This window comes from Ovis aries, chromosome 9 (assembly GCF_016772045.2).
Source record: "Ovis aries strain OAR_USU_Benz2616 breed Rambouillet chromosome 9, ARS-UI_Ramb_v3.0, whole genome shotgun sequence".
In the NCBI taxonomy this organism is placed as follows: domain Eukaryota; kingdom Metazoa; phylum Chordata; class Mammalia; order Artiodactyla; family Bovidae; genus Ovis; species Ovis aries.
The window spans coordinates 43685190-43705649 of record NC_056062.1 but is presented as its reverse complement, the minus strand read 5'-3'; the positions used below and the strand labels follow the sequence as shown (position 1 = coordinate 43705649).

General features: G+C 42.8%; 1 protein-coding gene across 1 annotated transcript in view; it reads right to left on the bottom strand.

The window, feature by feature from the left end:
* Positions 1 to 12731: 12731 nt before the first annotated feature.
* The window catches only part of ADHFE1 (alcohol dehydrogenase iron containing 1), a 33148-nt gene continuing 25419 nt past the window's right edge, over positions 12732 to 20460 (bottom strand). Inside the window, exon 14 of the mRNA XM_027973000.2 lies at positions 12732 to 13313. Coding sequence (XP_027828801.1) covers positions 13230 to 13313 — 84 coding nt within the window. The 3' untranslated portion in view covers positions 12732 to 13229. The remainder of the gene's footprint in view (positions 13314 to 20460) is intronic.

Genomic DNA, 20460 nt, shown 5'->3' with positions numbered 1-20460 from the left:
CAATGAAAACTTCCATATTCCCATTATCTTGAAGTGTTTTTCTAACATTAACTTTTGAATGATTTAAATTATGAATGATCTTAAACAAATATAAAAATGAAGAATATAGTATAACGAACCCTCAGGTTCCCACACTCAGCTTTACCAATAATCAGCTCATGGCCAGTCTTTTTTCACTTATACCTTGCCCCACTCTCCTAACCCATTTTATTTTGAAGCCCATTCCAATATCATCTATTTCACTTGTAAATATTTGAATGCGCATCTGAAACTTTTTTAAAAAAACTTAGGAAAATGATTTCTGGCTTCCTTTGCTACCTCTAGTCTCTTGATGAGATCAGAATTGCAAATCAGGTCTTTAGGCTCAACCTGATGGTAAATTCTTGGGTATTTAAATGGCCAGAGAGTTAATGACAAGGGCAGCTAGAGTTGCTGTTAGCTCTTGATTTATGAAGCCACATGTTCAGCCTGTGTGACAGAGGCTATTAACATCAGGCATGGCTCTGTCTCTGCCCACCACTCTCCAGGCCTGAACGCACTCAACAGATGGGGAATTTCATGGCCACAAATGGAATTGTTTATCCTCTCATTGTTCCCGTGTCAGCAATCAAACTAAATCCATTACCCACCAATAAAAAGATCAGCTGGCTGCCAGTTCAGCCATGGAAGGAGCCAAAGCTGTGTTGAGGAGATTTAAGAGTTTTAGAGGGGATAAAAAAAAGTAATAAGAAGCCACATAAAAATTAAGACCCAAGAGAAGAGTTTGAGTCACTCATTCTAAAGCTGAGGTTTTAAGAGATTTGAAAGGGAAGGCCTAGTAACTCAATCTTTTCTTCAACATATCGGATACTCTAGAGACACCTGATTATAAATACTGTAGAGCTTTTATTGTGTGTTGATGGCTTTATTATTTCATTTAAAAAAGCACTCAAATGGAGCTTTGAAGAAGAAAGAAATGTCAGATTCATAATGGAAAAGCTGCTGACATGTTAATGGCCTTACTACCAGTAGGAAGATTTTCTTTTGTGGGGCTAAATAGTTGTCTGTTCTTGATGAAGTTGTTCCTCGTCGGCTCAGCTGGGGGTTTCTCTGTGTTTTGATCTGTAAGAGGAGGCTTCTAAGTTCTGTGGACCCCCCAAGTTGCTCTCCCAACATTCTCAAAAGACTAGTACTTAAAAAGTGGGTCCGAGAACACTTTTTGCCAGGTTGTTTTTATCAGGATGTATTGGACAGAAGATGTTGGTTCCAGCACTCATTGGTTATAGCTAAGGATCTGGGGCTCATGGGCTTTGCATGAATTCACTTGAAAAGTTAGAGAATTTGGCCAATGACTATTCATTCTCTTCTTTCCATTCTATTGTGGAAATACTTACTGGTAACGTACTGCTATATAGGAACACTATTTTGCCAGGCGATAAGGATCTATAGATGATTAAGACACGATTTTACCCTCTACCAGATTAGAGGGGGAGATGGACTTGGAAATAAGTGAGCACTGAATACGATGTTTCTGCAGCACAGTAGAGGCACCCAGAGCTTCCCTGTTAGCTCAGTCAGTAAAGAATCTGCCTGCGATGCAGGACACCAGGGTTTGATCCCTGGGTTGGGGAAGATCTCCTAGAGAAGGAAGTGGCAACCCACTCCAGTATTCTTGCCTGGGAAATTCCTGGGACAGAGGAGCCTGGTGGGCTACAGGAGTCAGACATGACTTAGCGACTGAATCACCACTACCGCAGGGGCACACAGAGGATGTTAGGGAGTTCAGAGACCTCAGATGGGGGCTCTTTGACTCCCCAGGGAGAGGGTGTGATTGTAGGAAGAGTTCGTGGGGAGACAGGAGCTTGGGCGGGGAGACAGCGACAAGATCATGACAGTCCCAGTGTCTGCCATGGGGTGTGTGCCTCCTCTTGAAGGCCAGGGAAAGCCACCAAAAGACTTTAATTAAAGAAAAGCCATGGTCAGACAATTTGTGTTTTATCCAAACCATCCTGAGGGCAGGATGAAGTGGTTAAGAACTGGAGCCTGGGCAGCCACTGAAGAAAGTGACTAGAGTGAACCAGGTGAGAGATGGTGGGCTTGAACCAAGGTGTGTGTGTGTGTGTGTGTGCGTTTGGGGTGAAGAGGAATATGTAATAATAACTCATAAGGTTGTTGAAATGTAAACATTGTTAAATAAAACGCTTAGAACAGAAGTTGTTGCCCAGTCTATGCTCGATCAGTGTTAACTTGGATTTCCATTTCTCCTCTTTGGGAATGAATAATTCCCAGTGGTCATAGAATAGCGCAGAGGGAAAACAGGAAGAGGAATATGTAAAAGAGGGTATAGTTAGGGGATGGGAGAGGAGAAAGGATAGTGTACAGAGAGGAGAGCGTCCCCCACAATGTCTCCTGGAGTCTCTGCCCCGCAGGAAACCTTACCTGTAGGCGAGACTCTGTGCACAAGGAGAGGCGGGCTTGGTGTTGGAGGTCTTGTGCGATGGCGGGAGTCTGGGAACAGTCAGGTCAAAGTTACTTGGAAAGCAAAGCCTTCCTGGGGCTGCAGTTGTGGCTGAGCCTGGCTATTCCACAGAGCTGGGTGGGAAGGATTTGCTTTTCTTTCTGGATGGCCAGCTCCTACTACTTTTTGGTTCTGTTATTTCCACGATGTTTCAGTCCCTTTCTTTATATTTGATAGTTTTCAGTGTGTTGTGCAGCACAGTTATGCAAACTGACCAGGATGGTTAGAGGCAGGTAGTTTTTTGGTTTAAGGAATTCCTTCTACTTTTATTAAGTAAAAAGTATTTTCTACTAGAAAGAGTTGTGCTTAATTCCATGCATCTCTTCTGGACGCAGGCTCCTCTGTCCATGGGATTTCCCAGGCAAGAATACTGGAGCAGGTAGCCCTTTCCTACTCCAGAGGATCTTCCTGACCCAGGGATCAAACTAGCATCTCTTGTGTCTCCTGCATTGGCAGGTGAATTCTTTATCACTGTGCCACCAAGTTACCTTCTACATAAAATATGATTCACATTAGATCGCCCCACCCCAAAACAGATTAATACCTGCCTGCCTTCTTTCCTTCCTTCCTTCCCTTCCTCCCCTCCTTTCTGACCACTCAATCAATAAATGTTATTGAACTCTTCTAACACTGGTGAGATATCTCACTAACTGTGGCCATGGCTTCTTTAGGAACTAAGCTGCAAAGCTGATCTGTTTCCCCTGCTCAACTGACAGCATCTTCAGGGAAGGGACAGTCTCATCCAGCTTTGTATCCCCAAAACCTGGCACAGGAGTTGGCGGTGGGTGGTTTTCAAGAGCATGATCTGTGTCTGTCTTTGCTGGTTGTGTGACCTCGTTCACTTATCCAACCTCTCCAAGGCTTGGTGTCATCATCTGTAAAATGGGAATGATAGTAATAACCCTCGTCAGGTTGTTTTGAGCATTAAATGACATAATGCATGTAAAGCACTCATAGTGCCTGGCATATAAGGGTTCAACTGTATTATCAATACTAGGTTTACAGTAAATGTTATTGAACTAATGCTATTAGGACCTAGTCAGACCCTACTAATTTGCATGTAAATTGGGCAAGTGAATTTACCTCTTGGAGTGTCTGTTTTTAAAACGCTTACGTAGGGACTTTCCTGGTGACTCAGGCAGTAAAGAATCTGCCTGCAGTGCAGGAGACCCAGATTCGATCCCTGGGTAGGGAAGATCTCCTGGAGAAGGGAATGGCAACCCACTCCAGTATTCTTGCCTGGAGAATCCCATGGACAGAGGAGCCTGATGGGCTGCAGTCCATGAGTTTGCGAAGAGGACTGAGACACAACTGAGGACTAACTTTCACTTTCACTTCCCGGGCTGCACAGTGGATGGGAATTCGCCTAGCAATGTAGGGAACACGGGGTCGATGCTTGATGCAGGAAGCTTCCACATGCCACTGGGCAACTAAGCCTGTGTGCCACAGCTACTGAAGCTGTGCACCTGGAGCCTGGGCTCTGCAACAAGAGCAATGAAAAGCCAGGCACATCGAGTGTCCCTCAACTAGAGAGTAGCCGCCTCTCCCTGCAACTAGAGGAAGACCGCTTGCAGCAGTGAAGCCCCAGTACAGCCAAAAATAAAGAAATAAATAAGATTATACAAACATTTATTTGACAAGTGAAAATGATAATATCTGCATGGATAATTATGATAAAATTATAATACCTTAATAGGATTATAATGGATATGGAGAAGATTACTTTGTCCTTTGATTACAAAAATAACCCATCTCCAATAGATTATCTGAGCATAAACATCAGGAAGTAAGAAAAGCTACTGTGTTATTATAATGTTTTTTTAAAAAATGATAGATTCTTTAACTTGATAAAAGGCATCTCCAAAAGCTCTACAGCTAACATCACAGTTAATATGGAAGAGTGAATGCTCTCTCCACAGGATCAGGGTCAAGACATGGATGTCTGCTCTCTCTTCTCTTATTTAATATAGTACTGGAAGTTCTAGCAATGCAATCAGGCAAGGAGATAAAAGGCATACATATTGGAAATGAAGAAATAAAACTGTCCCTATTTGCAGATGACATAATTGTCAACATAGAAAATCCCAAAGAATCTACAGTAAACTTACAGAATTAATAAGTGAGTTCAGCAAGTTGGCAGGGTTAGGTTTAGGATAAAATCTTACCGATCTTGGGCTAGTCAGAGTTCTTAGACTTCACACAAAAAGCATGATGCATAGAAGGAAAATGTGATAAATTGAATCTCATTAGACTAAAAACTTCTGCAGTATCATAAAAATTATAGGGTATAACCTAAAAATTGTGAATCACTATATTGTACACCTATAGTGTATATAATATTGTATATCACCTATACTTCAATTTAAAAAATAATGTAAACTTTTGCTCTGTGAAAAACCCTGTAAGATGAAAAGGCAAGCAATCGACTGGGAGAATAATATTTGCAAACCACATATCTGACAAAGACTTATATCTAGAATATATGAACATTTTTTCAAAACTCGATGGTAAAAAAAATAATCCAATTTGAAAACAGGCAAAAGACATGACCAGACATTTCACTAAAGAGGATACCAAATCCTCTTGCACAGATGGCAAATCAGTGCATGAAAACATGTTCAACATCATTAGCCATTAGAAAAATGCAAATTAAAATCACAATGAGACCTACCAAAATGGCTAAAATTAAAAAAAAAAAAAGTAACACCAAGTGATGATGAGGATGCAGAGAAACTCACACATTTCTGATGGGAATGTAAAACTGTGCAATTCCCTACCAGTGGCTTTTAGCCCTTTCTGATGTAAATCCTTCAAATCTACCCCTCATTTGCTAGCAAATCCTTTTCATTTTTTGTTTGTTTTTAAATTTTTTATTTTATATTGAAGTGTAGCCAGTTAACAATGTTGTGATAGTTTCAGGTGGACAACAAAAGGACTCAGCCATACATGTACATATACATGTATCCATTCTCCTCCAATCCCCCCTCCCATCCAGGCTCCCACATAACATTGAGCAGAGCTCTGTGTGCTAAACAGTGGGTCCTGGTTGGTTATCCATTTAAAATATAGCAGTGTGTACATGTCAGTCCCAAACTCACTATCTGTTTACCCTAGTCTTCCCCCAACTGCAAGCTTGTTCTCTCAGCCTGTGAGTCTATTTCTGTTTTGTAAATAAGCTCATTTGTATCATTTCTTTTTAGATTCTGCATAAAAGGGATGTCATATGCTATTTCTTCTTCTCTATGTGACTTATTTCACTCAGGATGACAATCTTTAGGTCCCTCCATTTTGCTGCAAACGGCATTATTTTGTTCTTTTTAATGGCTGAGTAATTTTCCATTGTATATATGCACCACATCTTTTTTCCATTCCTCTGTCTATGGACATTTAGTGAAAGAAAGTGTTCATCAGTCATGCCCGACTCTTTGCGACATCGTGGACTGTAGCCTGCCAGATTCCCCTGTCGATGGAATTCTCCAGGCAAGAATACTGGAGTGGGTTGCTATTTCCTTCTCCAGGAGACCTTCCTGACCCAGGGACAGAGCTTGGGTCTCCTACATTGCTCGCAGATTCTTTACTGTCTGAATCACTAGGGAAACTCCTAATATTCCATTGTATATAAGTACCACATCTTCTTTACCCATTCCTCTGTCGATGGACATTTAGATTGGCCAACAAACCTTGTTAGTTACCATTATAAAAACACCACAGATTGGGGGTGGGGAAACTTAAACAACAGGAATTTATTTTCTTAGAGCTCTGGAGGCTGGAAGTCCAAGATCAAGGAATTGACAGGTTTGATTTGTCCTGACATCTCTCTCCTTGGCCTGCAGGTGGCGCCTTCTTGCATGGCCTTATTGCATCCTTCCATGGCAATGGCAACCCACTCCAGAACTCTGGCCTGGATAATCCCAGGGATGGGGGAGCCTGGTGGGCTGCCCTCTGTGGGGTCACACAGAGTCGGACACTACTGAAGCGACTTAGCAGCAGCAGCAGCAGCATGGTCCTTCCTGTGTGCATCTCTGGTGTTTCTTTTGTGTCCAAATTTCCTCTTTTTCTAAGGACACCAGACGGATTAGATTAGGGCCTTCCCATTTGATTAACCTTATAACTCTTTACACGCCCTGTCTCCAAAGGCAGTCACATGTGAGGTACTGGAGGTTGGGGCTTCAGCACACGATTTTGGGGAAACACAGTTCTGTCTATCACCCTGGGTATCCCATTTCCCACCTAAGAAGGCTGGAGGCCAAGCCAGTGAAGCCAAAATTTCTTATAGGGGCCAGGATGGGGAGAGGCTAAGAGTGCTCACCCACTCATGGTCTTTCTGCTCTCAGGTGACTTTCTGGCCCCTTGAGAGGGGAGGCGGGGTGTCTTATGCAGCAGCTCCCATCACATTGCCCGGGAAGGGGGCTTAGTGGGCATTCAGGGAAAATTTGAGAACTGCTCCCTCTCTGACCCCCTCCCATACAAACTTAGGGAATATCATTTTCTTTCTACTCAGTTTTAATTTTTAAGTCAAAATTCTTAAATCTGTAGATTTTGGTGGTTCAGTAGCATGACAGAGGACTAGCCCTCCTAGTGTCTGCTCATTTCCGAGGAAGGCATCAGAAACCCTTGCTCTTGGGCGTGACCCAAGCTCCCGGTCAGGAGGAAGAGCCAGAGCAGAGCAGCCTGTGGTGACTTGGTGTGAGCACAGGACGCCTGGTCTGTCTTTTTCTAACTGGATGTGAGTGACTGTCCTTCTCTTTGTCCCTTGAGGCACAGTTCATTTTATTCTAATTCTTATCCATACTCTTTCTGTATGCACTTTCCAGGTAAAATGGAAACTTCTCCCAACATAACTTTTTAAACAGGAATGTAAGGAGGAGAGGGCTTCTTGGGTGTCTCCAGCGGTAAAGAACTTGCCTGCCAGTGCAGGAGATGTAAGAGATGCAGGTTCTATCCCTGGTTCAGGAAGGTCCCCTGGAGGAGGGCATGGCAGCCCACTCCAGTATTCTTGCCTGGAGAATCCCATGGACAGAAGAGCCTGGTGGGCTATAGTCTATGGGGTCTAGCAAAGAGTCGGACACAACTGAAGTGACTTAGCACACACATAAAAAGGAGAATTTTTGTTTTCTTTTTTATAAACAGAGGTAAGACAGAGTGATCTTACTAGTCTGTTAACCCCATAGCTGGGAGATCTTTTATTCTTAACCAATTTTACCGAAATAGAACTCATTGCCCTGGTACTTACTGCAGTTTTTAATAATCACATCCTGACTGCAGCCAATACCGTGGTCTTCCTCAGTGCTGCAGTCATTAGTGAGTGCCTCCTTTCTGTCTGGGCTTTGACGGAAGAACCTCTCCATACCCTGAAAAGGCTTCAGCCTGAGAAGCAGGTGGAAATGAGGGAGGCAGGGGCTTCATGGTGAGGCCGCCACAGTGGGAAAGAGGCAGGATGGTGCCTGGGGCTGGGGTCTCCCACTCTGGGGGAATGTCTTATGGTCAGTGTCCTGGTCCTGTCCTGACCCTCATCGTGGACTCATGGTCCTGCTCTGCGCTGGGTGGGGCTAATTCCAGCTGGAATCTCCTGAATTTGAAATATGAGAAAATTGCAATCCATGGGTTCAGTGGTTCTTAACATGTGGTCTCAGACTAGCAGCATCACCTGGGAACTAGTTCAGAATGCACCTACTGATTTAGAAACCCTGGGGCTGGGACCCAGAAACCCATGTTTTTCCAAACTCTCCAGAAGTTTCTGTGCACGCTGAAGGTTGAGACTGCCACTTTGTTTTTCTTTTTTCTTTTTTTTTTTTAATTTTTTTTTATTTTTTTAAATTTTAAAATATTTAATTCTTACATGCATTCCCAAACATGAACCCCCCTCCCACCTCCCCTCCCCATAACATCTTTCTGGGTCATCCCCATGCACCAGCCCCAAGCATGCTGCATCCTGCGTCAGACATAGACTGGCGATTCAATTCACATGATAGTATACATGTTAGAATGTCATTCTCCCAAATCATCCCACCCTCTCCCTCTCCCTCTGAGTCCAAAAGTCCGTTATACACATCTGTGTCTCTTTCCCTGTCTTGCATACAGGGTCGTCATTGCCATCTTCCTAAATTCCATATATATGTGTTAGTATACTGTATTGGTGTTTTTCTTTCTGGCTTACTTCACTCTGTATAATCGGCTCCAGTTTCATCCATCTCATCAGAACTGATTCAAATGAATTCTTTTTAATGGCTGAGTAATACTCCATTGTGTATATGTACCACAGCTTTCTTATCCATTCATCTGCTGATGGACATCTAGGTTGTTTCCATGTCCTGGCTATTATAAACAGTGCTGCGATGAACATTGGGGTACATGTGTCTCTTTCAATTCTGGTTTCCTCGGTGTGTATGCCCAGCAGTGGGATTGCTGGGTCATAAGGTAGTTCTATTTGCAATTTTTTAAGGAATCTCCACACTGTTCTCCATAGTGGCTGTACTAGTTTGCATTCCCACCAACAGTGTAGGAGGGTTCCCTTTTCTCCACACCCTCTCCAGCATTTATTGCTTGCAGATTTTTGGATCGCAGCCATTCTGTGCCACTTTGTTTTTCTCACCACCTATGCAGAGAAGCTGCCAAACAGGTCCAAGAGCAGTCTTATTTTCCTAAACGAAACTTACCCAACAATAGAGCCCTGAGTTCGAACCTAGGCTGACAAGATCTGAATTTCTGGGGGATGGAGGAAAGGCCTGGTGATCTCTATCTTTCTAAACTAGTGCCCCAGGTCATTCTTGTCCTGGGGGAAGTTTAGAGGCCCTTGGTACCCAGCTGACATCATGTAGGGGTGTTCAGGAAAGGACGAGAACTCACAAGTGCTGAGTATAGACTGTAGGTCAGGCACTTCCTGCAGACATTTATAACAACCCTGTAAAGTGAAGTTTCTTCAGTTGCTCAGTCATGTCCAACTCTTTTCGATCTCATGGACTGTAACCCACCAGGCTCCTCTGTCCATGGGTTTCCCACGCAAGAATACTGGAGTGGGTTGATACTTCCTTCTCCAGGGGATCTTCCCGACCTAGGGATGGAACCTGCATCTCCTGCATGTCCTGCATTGGCAGGCAGGTTCTTTACCACTGAGCCACCAGGGAAGTTCAGAATGGCCACACGTTACCGTAAAAATTCCATTTGGGATTCATTAATCTAAGAAGTTAATTTACAGTATGAGACAAGGCACATGTACCTTCTCATTTATTCATTGTAATGGTAGTGGCAGGAGTAAAAATTTGGAAGCACTTTTGGTGCCCTGTAATATGAATAAATGATTAAATTCCTATTCAATAAACTGTTATGTACCTTCTAAAATAATGGTCCTGAAGATTATATGGCAACACAGAAAATACTTAAAATGTCATGGCTTAAGGGAAAAGAGCCAGAAACGACACCATCAAATTAAAAAGATGGAAAGAAAATATAGCCAATGATCACAGCTGTGTTTGGGTAATGATATGATGGTAGTTTTTCTTTTTTTCTTTCCGCTCATGATTATTTTAATCAGTTTCCAATTTTATAAGTTAGCACTTATAAGCAATTAACAGCACTTATAGCAATTAAAAGCACTCAAAGAAAAAAGTCAATTTTAAAGCCAGAAGGAATGAGATGGAGTTACTTTGAAGTTGACTGTCCTACAAGTAGTTTCATGAGGGATTTCACATGGGACAAAATTACAGTTAGAGCAGTTTGGGGGGGGGGAGATATGCATTAATTCAGAGAGTTGTTGCGGTGGCTAGAAAGAATAATAGCATGAGAAAACTAGACCCTCCCACCCCCAGCTGCCGGTAATTCAACCTAGGGCTTTAAGAACCAATTTCTTCCCATTCAAAGTGTGGTTTGTCCCTGGGAACCACCTCCTGTAGGCCATTGTGATGGTGATGGAGCAGGCTGTGGCCTGGCCTCACCAACTCCCAGAGGACCCAGCGTTCAATGGAGGAGCCTGGGCAGCTGTCTCCGTGAGGGGTTCTGGTCATCAGAGGCCCTGCAGCCTGTGCAATGTTGACCTGGAGGTGAACAACTCCCTTTCTCATACCCACTCCCTAGAGGCAACAGTCCCTCATTAGAATACAGTTTCTAATCTAAACAACCATTAATCTTTCTCAGGGTTAAAAGGCCAGAAAAGCAGTTTTTGCTCTCTATTTTGATACTGTATTTGTCTCTGTTTTACAAGAGCAGACTTACCTCATTGACCACTGGAAAACACCCCCCAGCTGTGTCTACAGACACACAAGGACAATCCCAGCACAGCCCTCCTCTGGGTATGGGAAAGGGACAGAAGTGCAACACACCAGCAACTTATTGTGGCTTGTGGAAAAAAAATCAAAGAAACAGGACCTGCGTGAAACAAATTGGTGATTTTGTATCAAGAAGTAAATTAGGGATGATGTATTTTAAGTGAAAATGCCACCATATGTGATAATATTATATAAACTTTTGAATATGATTCCTTTAATTTTCCTTTCCTTAACAACTAGATTAACCCATGTAAATGGACCCCTAGGAAGAGTTTGATCATTTAAGGAAATCAATCCATAAGTAGGATCCAACTTGAAAAAATGTATGTAATTGTTGTTTCAGATACACAAAAATGTTTGGTTTACAGAAATCGACATGATCTCGTCATACTCTTAAGTCAAGAAATACATCTCTTTTGTATTCTCAAATTGTGAGGACTGAAATGATGGGTATTAGGATTAAAAACACAAGGCTTCCTAAATCTGTTTCTTCATGCATGACCTTTAAATCCTTCCTCTACGAGTCATCTCAGCATGAATACCAAGCACCCCTCCTGGTGAGTCACAGTGAGACATCTGTTTACTGGTGGAAATGGCATGGAACATTTCAGAGAGATAACGAATGCATTTTCATATCTCAAATGATTTTAAATTTTCCAAACTCAAAATCTCACATTAAGGACAGGGTAGTACCTGAAATCTAGTCAGGATATTTTCAAGCTTGCAGAGGACTTGGTTGAATAAAGTAAGACTCAGACAGAGAGAGGGGCTGGAAATGGAATCCAGGGTTCTAATGATGCCAAATTATCTTACAACATACATTACAAGAGGTCCCAAATTTACCTGGACTTTCTTGGTGGGGGCCATATATATTTTTGCTATGCCAAATATACTTTTTTTCTTTCTTTTAATTTTAAATTTATTTTTTAAATTGAAGGATAATTGCTTTACAGAATTTTGTTGGTTTCGGCCATATATCCACATGAATCAGCCATAGGTATACCTATGTCCCCTCCCTCTTGAACCACCCTCCCACCTTCCTCCCTGACAAATGTATTTTGAAATATTTATTAAACATTTATTTGTTTATTAAAGTTTCCTAAAGGATCTCAGATTGACAGAGAGTTTCACTGTTCTCTATCTTATTCACAAAGCTTCTGCTCTCAGAATCCATGATTCTCCTAAAAGGCTGGTGGGAATTTTAGCTAGATATAGTCTGCAAGGTAGAGCTGAAATTCTACTGAAACTGTCTTGTGCTTGCCTTTTGGGCATTTGGCATAAAGAATTTGAACGTTCATTTTATAGGAACTAAAATTACACCTCAGTGATTCTAAGTAAAAAAATATATAAATACATATGTATACATATAATTATCTATAACTATATATGTGCACAAAATTATGGGGAGAACATATATATATTTTAAATTTTTGTTATTTTTTAGTGGTGATTATCTTCTGGATGGTGCATTGTGAACAAATGTTTTCTTCTGTGTTTCTTTGTATTACCAGGTTTTAGTACTGAACATATTTTATATGTGTAATTAGAGAAGACAGCCTGCCCAATAAACAATATTTAAATGTTATTTTTAAAATCCCAAGTAAACAAAGATGTTTAAAGAGATAAACCTGCCCCAGGCAGGTTGACTGGCACAGTATTGCCCTTCTCATCTGTTTTTTTAAAAATCTTGATGTAATTATGTACTTTACTTGATTAAAACTTTAATCCAATTTAAAATACAGATAAATCTGCAAGTACACTGAAACCTAGAACTTTCCAGGTGGCACTAGTGGTAAAGAACCTGCCTGCCAATGCAGGAGATGCAAGAGAATTGGGTTTGATCCCTGGGGTTGGTAAGATTTCCTGGAGGAGGAAATGGCAATCAGCTCCAGTATTCTGCCCAGGAAATCCCATGGACAGAGGGGTGGGCTACAGTCTATGGGGTGGAAAAGAGTTGGACATGACTGAACAACTGAGCACACATGATTTATTTATCTATACACTATTAATAAATACTTATGTTCTTCCAAATTTTTTATTATTAGAAAATGTGCTGCCGGAAACACTCTTGCCATATTTCTTTACACACTTGTGCTAGAATTTTATAGAATACATTTCTAGATGTGGGGTTGATTACTAGGCAAAGAGTACATGCATTAACATTTTTGGTAGATATTGAGTATTTGCCCTTTTGATCCATGGAGCAGGGGCAGTCTGCAGGGTTTGGGGTAGGAACATGGATCCCTGAAGTCTGTCTGAGGGTCCAGCATGGTGGGCATTTGCCCAGCCTGCCCTATGGAAGTAGCTGGACTTGGAGCATCAGGGAATCTTCTACAGGATAAATTTATCTCACATTCAAGCTGGTAACGAGGGAGTTATATGTGGAGGCGAAAAGACAAAATTCTTGCTAGATCATCTTCTGTTATCAGAACTACGATGGCCAAGGGTAGGTCTTTCAGTGAAAATGAAAATTAATACAGTTTCATTGATGCTTCAAACAGAGCAGATAGATCCTCTTCTGACTGAGGGCGTGGTGCAAGCTTGGTGACTCTTTCCTGAAACAGTAAACAAAATAGTTACCCAGGGCTTTGCAAAAACGTTTGTAAAAGCTACTCGTATGTAAATTAACTCAGTCATGAGAAACTTGATAGTAATCATAGTTTTAAAAGTCATATTTCTTGTTGGCTTCATACTTGCTGATTCCCAGCTCAGAATTTATCAAGTGATACCTCTTTCCCACAAAGCTTTCAAAAGCCATTACTGTTGCCTGAGGGCCTTCTACCCAAATGTTCAGAAGCTCACCAGCTTTGGGAAAAACACCACCTACATGCTTTTGAATTGTGGTGTTGGAGAAGACTCTTGAGAGTCCCTTGGACTGCAAGGAGATCAGCCCTGGGATTTCTTTGGAAGGAATGATGCTGAAGGTGAAACTCCAGTACTTTGGCCACCTCATGTGAAGAGTTGACTCACTGGAAAAGACTCTGATGCTGGGAGGGATTGGAGGCAGGAGGAGAAGGGGACGACCAAGGATGAGATGGCTGGATGGCATCACGGACTCGATGGACGTGAGTCTGAGTGAACTCCTGGAGTTGGTGATGGACAGGAAGGCCTGGCGTGCTGCAATTCATGGGGTCGCAAAGAGTCGGACACGACTGAGTGACTGAACTGAACTGAACTGAACTGAACTGAACTGAACAGTGACCAAGCTATGTGGATCAGGCACCCCTGTCAGGCTCTCCTTGTGCAGAGGGCACGGCCCCAAGCCCTGCATGTGCTGCCAAGGAAAATAGAACAGGGTCATCCTTGATTTCAAAGACTTTGCAACTTGGACTTAAGGTATATTAGGAAGGACTTCACCAGGACATTAACTTTCAGGCTGCAGGCAACAAGTAACTTAAAAATATATATATTAGCTAAGATTTTATCTCTACCTCCTCAAACAAATTCCATGATTCCCTTAATTTCTCCAGTGATCATTGAGCCAATTTAGCAAAGACACCAGCACCTTCTACTGCTATGGTCACTCCTGTCAGTGGCTCCTTAACCCCCAGGTTTCCAGGCCTAAATGAAATTAAGAAACATGCCAGTGTTTGCTTGGGTTTTTGTGGGTCTCTGGATCTGTTTTCTGTGATGAGCACTGGTGTGGGGGCACACCTGGTAGAAGGGGGAAGGTCCATGGGGCAGGGCTGTGGCCAGCACCCCACACAGCAAACAGGTGCTCAACAGTTACTGGATGAATAAAGATGGTGGGAGGGGACACTGGCATCTCAAGGTTCACATATATAAGACAGGACCTGACTCCACCTTCCACTTTTCCTTAGGCAAAACCCTAGAGTCATCCCTTAAAAGAAAAAAATTATTTGGCTGCTCCAGGGCTTGGTTGTAGCACGAAGGATATTTAGTTGCAACATGTGGGATCTAGTTCGCTGACCAGGGATCAAACCCAGGTCCCCTGCATTGGGAACATGAAGTCTTAGCCACTGGACCACCAGCGAAGTCCCTAGGAGTCATCTTTGATTGCTCTTTCTGTTCTCTGCAAGTTCAGTCCATCAGCAAGTCTGTCAGATTTACCTGCCAAATAAATCCCCAGTCAGACCGCTTCTCACCTCTCCATCCACCACAGCCTGTCTTACTCACTGCATGCTCCTGTCCCACTTGAAAGTCCTCTAAGAGCTACTTCCACTTTTGCTCCACTCTCAGCCTCTTCAGGCCATTCTCCCCGACGGCAGCCAGAGTGATGGTCCCACATTACAAGTTTGATCACACCATTTCCTTGCTTAACACCCTCCAATGCAACTAGAAGAACAAAACCATATCCCCTGCTTCTCACCCTGGCCCTGCTTCTCACCCCAGCTCTGATTCTTCTCACACTCACTCAGCTCACGTGGACCCACCATCCCTTTTCAGTCCCATGAAAATGCTGTCTTCACCCTATCTCAGGGTCTTTCCCCTCTGCCTGAAATGCTTCTCTCAGCTCTTCACCCATCTGCCTCAGCCTCCAGAGGCCTTCTCTGACCACATCCGCTGGAGTTCCTGCCACACTGTCCCATGTGAAATCACTATCTCATCACCCAGGATTCCTTCAGACTGCTTATCATTATGTGAAGTGATTTCATTCATATCTTATTTATAGATTTGATCAGATGTCCATTGTCTGTCTTCCTCTCTAGAATGTAAGATCCATGAGGGATGGAAGGGACTTTATTTTCTTAGCTGTATCCCATACAATTCATGATATATATTAAGATGCCAGTAAGTATTTGTGAGGTAAAATGAAAAGAAGGACGCATTAAAAAAAATTAACTTTAAATGCATCTAAATATAAAGACCTAAATGTAAGAGCTAAAACCTTAAAACTCTTAGAAGAAAATGGGAAAATGTTAATGACTGGGTTTGGCAGTGACTTCTTGGATATGACATCAGCAAACAAGCAACAAAAGAAAAAAGAGATAAACTGGACTACATCAAAATTTAAAACTTTTATGCCTCAAGGGATACTGTATCAAGAGTGAAAAGACAACTTTACAGAATGGGAGAAAATATTTTCAAATCATATATATATCTGATAAGGGGTTAGTATCCAAAATAGATACATAATTGCTACAACTAAATAGCTAAAAACTCCAAACAACTCAACTCAAAAATAGACAAAGGAGTTGAATAGATGTTTCTTCAAAGAAGATATGTGGCTAACAAGCACATGAAATGATGCTCAATGTCATTAGGAAAATACAAGTGAAAACTGTGAGTTACCATTCATACCTATTGGGATGGCTATCCAAAGAATGGAAAATAATGGTGAAACTGCAGAGAAACTGGATCCCTCATGCATTGTTGGTGAGAATGTAAATGATACAGCCACTATGGCAGCTGGTCAGTTAAACACAGTATTACCCTGTGATCCAACACGCCTATTCCTTGGATATATACCCACGTGAACTGAGAGCGAGGACTAAAACAGATACTTGTACACTGATGTTCATAGTTGCACTATTCACAGTAGCAGACCAGTGGGAACAACCCAAGTGCCCAGCTGCAGTTGAACAGATAAACAAAATGCGGCCTGTCCACATGACGAAATGTTATTCAGCCATAAGAAGGAATGGCATTCTGACACACTGAAGGCATTATGCTAAGTGAAGACATTATGCAGACACAAAAGGACAAATACTGTATGATTGCACTTACATGAAGTACCTAGGATAGGCAAATTCAGAGTGACAGAAAGAATAGAGGCTGCCCCAGGCTGGGACTCTTCCTCTGAGTGTGGGGAGTTACTGTTTACCATTCAGCGATAGAGAAGAGCTGCTATCTGGGGTGATTCAAAAATTCTGGGGGCTTCCCTGGTGGTTAAGAATCTGCCTTGCAGTGCAGCGGACACCGGTGTGATCCCTGATCTGGGGCATGCCCACGAGCGTGCAGTGACTGAGTTATGTGCTACAGCCGCTGAAGCCAGTGCACCCTAGAGCTGGAGCTCCACAGCGAGAGGAGCCACTGAAATGAGAAGCCCGAGCACCGCAGTCAGAGAGTGACCCCTGCTTGCTGCAACCAGAGAAAACCTGCATGCAGCAAGGACAATCCAACACAGCCAAAAAAGAAGTTCTGAAAATGAAAAAATCAAAGTCCTGGAAATGGATAGTGCTACTGGTTGCATACCACTTATGTGTACTTAATGGCATTGAGTTGTACACTTAAAAATGATTAAAATAGTAAATTTTATGTCAGGTATGTTTTACCACAATTGAAAAAACAGGAATGGATGGACAGATAGAAGAAGGCTCAGGGACACTGCTGAAGAGCACGGGTGAAGCCAAGGTAAAACTCTTATCCCAACACATCTTGTACAGATGCTAAAGAATTCTGAAAATCCACAGCATGGCAGAGACTTGTTCACGGTGACTTATGTACACGCTTGTTTGTGGCGGGTCCAGGACTGCAGTTGGGTATTTGCTGTGGCTGGAGACGGCCACATTCTGTTCATAACAGCAGAGGCTTATCTGATGAGCTCAAGGGCCCTTGTGCACGCGTGCTCAGTCGCTCAGCCGTGTCCAGCTCTTTGCAACCGTAGGGACTGTAGCCTGCCAGGCTCCTCCATCCATGGGATTCTCCAGGCAAGAACACTGGAGTGGGTTGCTATGCCCTCCTCCAGGGAATCTTCTTGACCCAGGGACAAACCTGAATCTCCTGCATTTCAGGCTGAGCCACAGGGGAAGATTCAAGGGCTCTTAAAACAACCCTGTTCATCTTGGGTGACGTAGTTCAGGACTCTCAGCTCAGGCCAAGCTGAGCTCAGTTTCTTTTTCACATTTCTGACTCCCAACAATTGGTTCCAGGCTTCCCTGGTGGCTCAGTGGTAAAGAACCTGCCTGCCAATGCAGGAGACCTAAGAGACACAGGTTCGATCCCTGGGTTGGGAAGAACCTCTGCAGAAGGAAATGGCAGCCCACTCCACTGTTCTTGCCTGAGAAATCCCATGGAAAGAGAAGCCTGGCAGGCTACAGTCCAAGGGGTCACAAAGCAAACATGACTTCATTGCTAAACAACAACAACAACAACAACAACAACAACAAACAACGGGTTCCACGAGGGTAAGGTCTGTGATATTTCCTTAAAGTGAAGTCGCTCAGTTGTGCCCGACTCTTTGCGACCCCATGAATAGTAGCCTGCACCAAGCTCCTCTGTCCATGATATTTTCAAGGCAAGAGTACTGGAGTGGGTTGCCATTTCCTTCTCCAGGGAATCTTCCCAACCCAGGGATCGAACCCAGGTGTCTCACATTGTAGACAGACGCTTTACCGTCTGAGCTACCAGGGAAGTCAAATTTCCTTAAAGTCTGTGATATTTCCTTGCACGGATCACCCGTACCCTGTAAAAGCTAATATCTGAGGAATCAGACATGCTCTGCACCATGCTATTATTTATAGACACACAAGACTGAAGGACAAGTGAGTAACGCAGACACCGAAATAAATTCAGACTACCACTTTTAGCTCATTCATAAAGCAACATTTCAATGGTCCTGTCTGCCAGGGAGTGGAAGTGCTCATTTTGGTCCACAGCTCTTCTCAGTAATGAGATGTTTTGATTTGAGATGTAAATGTTTCTTTCCAGAGGTTTCAGAAATCTAGCCTGGAAGATTCATGTATTTTTGCCTGCCCCCAAGCAGCCAGGCTATGGCGACTGGACACCTCTGTCCTCCGGGCTCCGGTGCACTGCCACCAGTAGGGGCTGTGCTGTTTGGTCAGGAATGACTGGCCTGGTTGTTCCTTCCAGCGAAAACCGATTCCCCTTTGCTAAACATAAAAGAAGCCTTATTGAGTGTCGACTACACAAAGCATCCTTTCTGGTGATGTTCTCTGCAGCAACCAGTGAAGCCTGGCAGGCTGCAGTCCACCTAACAAGTGAAGATGAGTCTGCTGCGTGTGCGCCATTCTGAAACTGCCATAGCACTCCTGCAAAATGTTCACTGCAAACGTCCCCCCCCACAAAATCCAAAAACTAAACCAAAATCCTTTAGTAATTCAACTGAAAAATAGATAAGCTTATTCCTAAAATTCCTTTTAAAGTCCTATGACTATTCCCCCCTTCCCCTTATATACACATATAAATCTCTCATGTTGACTTCAAAATTGAACTAGCGCCAGTGAATTCAAATGAACTGTGTTTCTCCTAATCGTGAAAACATGATCAAAGGGAAAAAAGGCAACATCCGGTTTCGGGCTGCTTTATGAACACAGCTGAAGGAAATCCTGGTTCCCTACTTTACAGACATGACTTGTATTCAAAAGGTTCAATTTATCTCGCATCCTTTGTGAAACTAAGAAATTAGTCTGTTATCTGTCATTTCCCGGTATGGCATGTGCACTGAGTCATTCAGAATGATACCTAATTAACTTGCTATTTTAGTGGATGGTCTCGAGTGTTAGTCTGGACCTGTTGCCATTTGGAACAGCTTTTGAAAGTGGAAGCCTGGGTAGAGTAGAATTAAAACTGCCCACACCTGCTGCTGTGTGCTGATGGCTAGAGATGCACTGTCACTAGCAATTAAATGGCTAAGGCTATCACCCAGTTTCGGGCTTCCCTGGTAGCTCAGCTGGTAAAGAATCCACCTGCAATGCAGGAGATCCTGGTTCTATTCCTGGGTCGGGGAGATCCCCTGGAGAAGGGCTAGGCTACCCATTCCGGTATTCTTGCCTGGAGAATCCCCATGGACAGAGGAGCCTGGCAGGATACAGTCCATGGGGTTGCAAAGAGTCAGACATGACGGAGTGACTAAGCACAGCACAGCACATCATCCGGTTTCATCTGAAAATGATGGATACTATTCTTGGAGGCTAATGAACAACACATATTCCTGGACACTTTCCTGGGATAAATAAGCATAGCTTTTCAGAGGACCTCCTGAAGAGTGGATACTGTTATGACCATGCTATAAGAACTATAAGAGCCAGTCATCAAAATTATAGTGATCACTTGATCTCTGATGTCACTGAATGGGCTTTCATGGATCTTTGTCATTGGCTGAGTCCTATTAAATCTAAGGAAATTGCTCAAAAAGTGTCCACCATTCAGTCATTAAGCTCATATGGACAGAAGATTTAGGGGGAGAGGGCTGCCCCTTTAAGATGTTTGTGAGCTCACGTCAGGTGCTGTAGAAGATGAATGAACAAAACAGGGTCTTAACTTCATGGAACTTTAGTAGGTTTGGATAAAATAATTGTGATGGTTTTTTTTTTAAATTTAGTCCCTTGGACTTACAGGTTAGGACAATGGTTTAGAACCAGGGTCTCTTAGAGATTCCTCTTTTTCTCATTCATTTACATTTTTGGATGCAACTGAGCCTACTCTGGACCTGACCCTCAATCAGGAAAACTGGTGCCCATGGGCTATGTTTTGTTTGTGCATTTGGGAAATCAGGGAATTCAATACAAACATCCCAACTGCTGACTTCTCTTAAAAATTGAAATTTCTACCATCACTGGGACCTGAATTTATGTTTGGTGATAATAAATTGTAGCTGAAAAGCTGCTCACCCAATGAAATGGATTGTGTGTTTTCCAGTTCACTAAAGTCCTAGTGAACAAAAATTACTTTGTTCATTGCTATTATATACCTGGCTCCTATGGACAGGTAAGTCTGTGAAACCAATCCATACAAATATGATATTATGATATTATGCAAGGTCTTCAACATTCTTAGTAC